The sequence below is a fragment of the Poecilia formosa genome, unplaced genomic scaffold (assembly GCF_000485575.1).
Source record: "Poecilia formosa unplaced genomic scaffold, Poecilia_formosa-5.1.2 Scaffold620, whole genome shotgun sequence".
In the NCBI taxonomy this organism is placed as follows: Eukaryota; Metazoa; Chordata; class Actinopteri; order Cyprinodontiformes; family Poeciliidae; genus Poecilia; species Poecilia formosa.
In genome coordinates, this window is record NW_006800559.1 from 62,928 (window position 1) to 70,113 (window position 7,186).

Genomic DNA, 7,186 nt, shown 5'->3' on the forward strand with positions numbered 1-7,186 from the left:
AAAAAGTTAAAATTTTTAAATTAAATATATATATATATTTAGTTTTTTTAATTTATTTTTGTCATAGTACCCCCAAGAATTTAAAACTACTTTCACCCCTGGCCCTAATTCTTGGTCAGGGGTGCCCAAACTTTTTGAGAGCAAGAAATACTTTTTCTCTCACCAGGGACCTGAGATCTACCTCAAATGTCAAATTTATTTATATAGCACTTTACAACAGGTATAAAACTGCACCAAAGTGCTGTACAAAAACAACAACACAAATGACAAAACAGAACACACGTCAATTAAATGCCAAAGAGTAAAAATGAGTTTTAAGAAGCGATTTAAAATGATCCAGGCTGTGGGCAGATCTAATCTGGAAAGGTAAGTTATTCCATAAAACAGGAGCAGCAACAGAAAAAGCTCGATCTCCTTTCCTCTTAAGTCTAGTTCGAGGAACTGTAAGTAATAACTGATTATTTGATCGTAAAGTTCTGGACACAGACTGGAAATTTAAAAGGTCCCGAAGATAAGGGGGGGCTAACCCATTTAAAACTTTAAAAGTTAACAAAAGAATCTTAAAATCTATTCGATAAAAGACAGGCAGCCAGTGTAAGGATGCCAGAGTTGGCCTTATATGGTCATGCTTCCTGGTTCCTGTGAGAAGCCGTGCTGCTGAGTTCTGGATCATTTGAAGTCGCTGAATCTGTGATTTATCCATCCCTCTATATAAAGAGTTGCAGTAATCCAGACGAGTTGTTATGAAGGCATGGATGAGTCCATCAAAGTCCTTGAAACAGAAATAAGATTTAACTTTTGCTAAAAGTCGAAGGTGGTAAAAACTCGATTTAACGACAGAACTAACTTGTTTATCTAGTTTTAAAGAGCTGTCAAAAGTGAAACCAAGATTCCTAGCAGAGATCTGATATGACCGAGCTAAAGAACCAAGAATCTGATCTGGATTTGTAGTCTGAAGTTTCTGACCAAATAATAGAACTTGAGTTCTTGCTTTCATTGAGGTGAAGAAAGTTTTTTTCCATCTATAATTTAACTTCAGCTAAACAGTTTAGCAACAGCTGAAGAGAATAATTTGTACCATTTTGCAATTTAAGGGGCAAATAAATCTGGATGTCATCTGCAAAGCAATGAAAGGAAATATTAAATTTTTGGGAAATCTTACCAAGAGGCAGTAAATACAAGATAAACAAAATGGGCCCTAAAATTGACCCTTGGGGAACACCATACTTTAAAGGTTTAGCCCCAGAACAAGATTGGTCCAGATGAACAGAAAAGGTTCTGTTTTCTAAGTAAGATTTAAACCATTCGAATACAGAGCCTCGCAGGCCAACACAGTGTTTTAATCTATGTAAGAGAATCTGATGAGTGTCAAATGCAGAGCTCAAATCTAGAGGTAAAACTGCAATGTTGCCTGAATCAACTGTTAAGAGGAGATCATTATACACTCGGAGCAAAGCAGATTCAGTGCTATGAGCAACTTTAAACCCAGACTGAAACTTCTCAGTTATATTATTATCTTTTAAAAACATTTCAAGCTGAATAAAAACTAATTTCTCAAGAATTTTAGATAAAAAAGGCAATTTAGAAATGGGCCTGAAATTTGCTAGGTCACTGGGGTCTAGATTGGATTTTTTAAGAAGAGGTTTGACCACAGCATGTTTAAGAGTAGATGGGACACAACCTGACTGCAATGAGGTATTTATCACCGTAAGAATATAGCTGCCAAAAATCAGAAAAATGTCTTTTATCAGACGAGTAGGAAGACAGTCCAATGGATTATTTGAAGGCCGCAAATGCTTAATAACCAAAGTCAGTTCATCTATAGAAACTGTCTGAAAATGCTCTAGAATAGCTGTGCATTGTGGCATTCCATGGGAATCTAAATCTACCAGCTTATTCAAGCCTCTAAGAGCTTCAATCTTTTCTATAAAGAACATAGAAAAAGCCTCACAACGTTCAACAGAACCTAAAGGACTAGATATAATCGAGGGATTGACAATCCTATCCAGGACATTAAAAAGGACTCGCGGCCTATGCCTATTTGAAGCTACAAAAGTAATAAAATATTTCGATTTTGCTAATTTGACAGCATTCTGATAATTAAACTGTCTTTCAAAATTTCAAAGGAAACCTGCAGTTTATCTTTTTTCCACCTCCTCTCAGTGCGCCTACAATCTCGTCTAAGCGCTTAAGTGGTTTCATTAAGCCACGGCTCCAAAACTTTCTTTCTTGTACTTGATTTAATTTTCAAAGGAGCTACAGTATTTAGAGCATTCAAACAGACGTTGTTAAAATTTGTAATAAGAGTTTCAATATCAAGGTTATCAGTAGGGAATGTAGTAGGAGCTAAGATTGCATTCAGTTGAAGAGCAGCATCAGAGTTAATGGTACGACAAAGTAAAGGTTTAGCATTGCGTGTAACCACAGAAGGTGAAATCTTAATAGAGAATAAAACAGGGAAATGATCTGAAATACAATCTGAAAGATTTCAATGATATCCAAACAAAGCCCGTGTGTTAACACCAAATCCAGAGTATGGCCCTACCTCATGACACAAAGACATAAAAATCGCAAATTAAACTCTATTGACTTATTTTATATGCGAATATGCATCAGCTATAGCAGAAATAAAACCTAACGCAGTTCCTTCCTCAGTGAGATTCTGACACTGGGAGCAGCTTACTGGTTTCTCAGTCAGAAGCTGGTTGCAAACCTGATGCCAGCAGGTGTCAGTCAGTCATGGTAGATCTGAAATTTGGTTTGATGACATCAGTATGAGAAACTACAGACTGATAGGAGGAACCAAAGAGCCCAGTAAAGGAAAATCTTCTGAATTCGGGATATAATTAATTTAGTTTCACATAATTACCCATTTGTTTGTTAAACAAATGAAATATATTTGTCCTATTTGATGTTTGTTGTGACGTATACTCACAAACGAGGTCATTAGTCCAATTTTGTCGTTTATTGAATGTTCAGAAACTACAGCAGGTGTGATGAGCCACAGCAAAGGTAAACAAAGGTAAAACAACCCGAACAGACGATCAACTCAAAACCACTCCTACCTTTTTACTCTCTGTCTCTTTGTCGTTTAAGCACACCCGTTGCCGTGCCAACCGCCTGCACCCCACAAGCCGAGCAAGGATTACATTAAAAACACAACATTCAGTCCGTTACAATATCATGTTTCCAGGTTTGATATTTATTTCTCGATTATTAATAAGCCTCTCATGAACACAGCGGTGGTTGAGTAGCTAATTTAAACTCCTGCTCTGCTCGTCAGTCGGTTTTTGAGTCCCCTTAATTTTTTCTCTTTTTTTTTGTTAATGGGACTGAAAGGCACTGAATTGCGCAACACCTTGTTGAAACAATAACTACTGAGATTATTCATTTTAACATGTTTTGTTGATTTTTTTATAATTATTCTTTTTTAATGAAGCTACAAACGTTTAGGATCTTAGTGAATATTTTTGATAAGCCCGTCAGAAGAGGAAGGGCTGGTCTCAGCGTCCTGGCGGCGTTCAGATGGTCATCTACCGAGATCGACTCAAAACCTTCCTGGATAAACGTATTGGGCACCCCTGTCTTAGATAAAGTGATAGTGTACTGGAAACCCTGGAAATGGACCTAAGTAGCATCAGTTTCAGTGTTCAAAGGGAACAGTGCAAAACAAACATGTTCTGCTGCTTCAGGGCCGTTTGTGAGGAAAAGGTCACGTTTTTATATTATTGGTACCCGAGGAAACGGAGCTTCAGGAATTTCTTTAGCACTTATTTGTATTCGTTATATAAAAAAAAAAAAAAAAAGATCCTGCTTCTAGATTTTCTGATGAATGCAACTTGAACATAATGTGTATATCTGAGTGGAGAACCTCTGTTCTCCATTCAGATATACACATCATGCTGTTGTTCCTGTGGTTTCAGACTGATGCAGAGAGCATGGTGGCTCATGTCTCGGGCAGCGCAGGGTGTGGCCGTCTCCCTCTCCACCTCCCTGTCTCTGGGCGTCTTCTTCATGCAGTTCCTGGAGTGGTGGTATTCCTCGGAAAACCAGAGCACAGTTAAAACCATCACTTCCCTGCCTGCACCTCCTCCCCCGCTCCATCTGCAGGAGGATGTCCAACCAGCAGCAGACGAGAAGAACTGCCCACTGTGCCGAAAGCTCCGGGCCAACTCCACGGTGCTGTCCACATCTGGCTTTGTCTTCTGTTACCGCTGCATTTACACTTATGTGAAGGCTAATCACTGCTGCCCACTCACTGGATTCCCCACAGAACTGCAACACCTCATCAAGATCTATGAGTCCGAGAGTTAAAAGTTCTCTGGAGGTCATTTCAGATGTTTCCCATCTTTTGGAGAAATGTGACCTTACTGTTTGCCGCATTCCTGTGCAACAGCTCTTTGTGAAGAGTGAAAATGTTATTTCACTTTTGTGTGCAAAAGTTGATTTTAAAGTTGATAAATTCTGATCTGATTCAGATTTTAATGGCTTACACTCAGTCTTTGTAGTTATTAAATCAGTAAAAATACTATATATAATTGTGCTGCTAATAAAACCTTTCCTGCCTCAGCTTCTATTTAGACCTCAGAAGAGTAATAGAAATCAAAATTAAGTTGATGGGTGTTAAAAAATTTTTAATATCGATTTATTCACTCAACTTTCCATGTAGTTTTTAACAATTATGGTAATTTAATTTAGTTTATTCACAGCCAATGTGAATTGTTGTAACTTACTTTTTTTTAACCCCTTAACTGTCATCACCAAAAAAACACTGGAAAGTTGAGCCATATCAGTTGCTGCATAATTTACATACTTTACTGATTTTTTTTTTAACTTGGCTTAAAATAACATTTACATTGTGAATTAACTTTAGTTTTGGCATATAATTAAATGGCCAGTTTAAATCACACATTTAAAACAAGTTATTTTTTTATCATATATATACCTTTTGTCTCTCTTGTCAGTGAGCACAGTGTTGCTTGTCACAGTTAGAGCTGCTGCTGACTGACTCATCCGTCAAGAGTGGTCAAAAGTACAGGGACAAGTTGTGGTGGCACAGTGGCAAAGCACAACCCACGTATTGAGGCTTTCGTCCTCGTGGTGGTGGTTGCAGGTTTGATTCCAGGCCTGGTGACATTTGCTGCATGCCTTCCCCCTCTCTGATTACCCTGTTTCCTGTCAAACTACTTTCAAATAAAGGCCACTAGAGCCAACAAAACCTTAAAAACAAAAAAAAAGGACAAGTTAAATATATGGTAATAATATTTCCTTCACTGATTAAATCAGTGTTTCTCCACCCTGGTCCTCAGCCCCCCCTGCTCTGCATGTTTTAGATGTGCCTCTATTCCAGAACAGCTGATTCAAATGATTGCATGACCATCAAGTGCTGCAGAAGCCTGTTAATCACCCAGAGATGGAATTCAGGTGTGTGGCAGAAGGGAAACACCTAAAACATGCAGGACAGGGGGGCGGTGAGGACCAGGGTGGAGAAACACTGGATTAGGTGCTCAACAACAAAAAAAGGACACATCTAACCGCATATAGGACAGAATATTAACAAAGCCTATCAGCTTTCAGAGTTTAATAAACAATGATAAATTACAAAATTGTGAGATATACAATCAAAGCTAACGAACATCTCTATATAGAGCATAACACTATATGTAAGATATTTTATTAGAATTTATTTCTGCAGGTCTATTTTGTTATAGGAAAGTATTGCAATATTCAGCAATATTTAGCAAGATATGTAAATCACAGCTGGACCACCAGACATATTTTGTCTTTACAGAATTACATTATTAAAAATATAAACAAGGGCACAATGCTACCTTTTAGTGTACTGTAATCTATAAAAAAGAGCTGCCTGTTTGCTGCAGTGGAGATGAAGATGGTCCATTCAGGAAAGCAGAGCTGCATCAAACTTTAACGTGGAACTGCAGAAAAAAGAAAAAAACAAAAGCAAAAATTGAATTGTTAATGCATGTCACCATGAGAAAAGCCTACTGAGTTTTGCTTATTTTTATTTTTTTTATTTAACTCACACATTTTTGACTCATGAAGTTAACTTTCTTTTTTGCAAAACAAACTTATTTGTGCTTGTCATTAATCTTTTCTTGCTATTCTAAGTTTTTGTTTGTGACTCAAAGGTTTGCTTGTGATTCTCACATGATATCATGGGCAGGGCCTAAAATCACAACAAAAGATTTCTGATGTGTGCAAATAAATGTTTATGTTTGGTAAAAGTGAGTTATTTAATTTAAAAAAGTCTTTTAAACAACTTTTTAAAAAAATAAATCATTACAATTCCAAAAGTTTTGATTACATTTTTATATTACTTAACTGAGGTTAGGTTTTTTTTTTTTTATTGAATAATTGGGAAACAAATTTAACTTCATACTCTGCGAATCAGACCCTAAACTTAAAGTCTGGGTTGAGTTTTTTCCCCTTCATTGACATACATCAGGGGTCCCCAAACTTCGGCCCGCGGGCCGGATACGGCCCTCCTCCACATTTGGTCCGGCCCCCTGAACAATACCAGAGAGCATTCAGATTTTTTTTTCATTTATTGTATTTTCCTGTTTATATGTGGATTTTTCTTCAACCACCAGGGGGCGCTTTAGCAGGAAGTGTGTCCTGTAAACTGTGGGGCGCATTGCTGCCATCTGTTGGACTTTTAGGGAACTGCTTGACTTTTGTTATTTAATCAGTACGGTTGTTTGCTCGCGGTAGAGCAAATGAACACGTGTCTGTTATGAACGCCGCATTCCAGGTCGAATTCTTCGAAGCAATGCCTGTAAGTAGCAACTTATACTTCAAAACGAGCCTTTATGTTAACATATGAGAAATTAATATGTTAAAGTTACATTCCCTCAATGGCATATATACTAGTCAGTCCCAGTGACCGTTTCACTCATGGGTTTTGCCCATATGCTTTCTGGGTAAAAATCAATCGAGAAACGCACCCCACCCCGTCAACAATCTCCAGCCCCCCCACCAGAGAAGGGAAAAGTTTGGGGACCACTGCTTTAGAAGGGTTAGGCCCTGTTATGGTATTGAGGCCTCAGCCTGACCCCATAAAAAGGAATTTCACATTAAATGACGACGTGAATCACAGTCTACATGGAGAAACACACAGGCCGGATTTTGATCAAAATGTAAAAGTATGAGATAGTCTCCAATATTC

The 7,186-nt window shown here is 37.8% G+C and overlaps 1 protein-coding gene across 4 annotated transcripts in view; it reads left to right on the forward strand.

Annotated features, from left to right (window-relative positions):
- Positions 1-5,222, forward strand: part of pex12 (peroxisomal biogenesis factor 12) — a 21,195-nt gene extending 15,973 nt beyond the window's left edge. For all 4 annotated transcript variants that reach the window (XM_016665794.1, XM_007541617.2, XM_016665793.1 and 1 more), the window contains exon 4: positions 3,924-5,222. In XM_016665794.1, the coding sequence (XP_016521280.1) occupies positions 3,924-4,314 (391 nt within the window). In that variant the 3' untranslated portion in view covers positions 4,315-5,222. The remainder of the gene's footprint in view (positions 1-3,923) is intronic.
- The last annotated feature ends 1,964 nt before the right edge of the window (positions 5,223-7,186 follow it).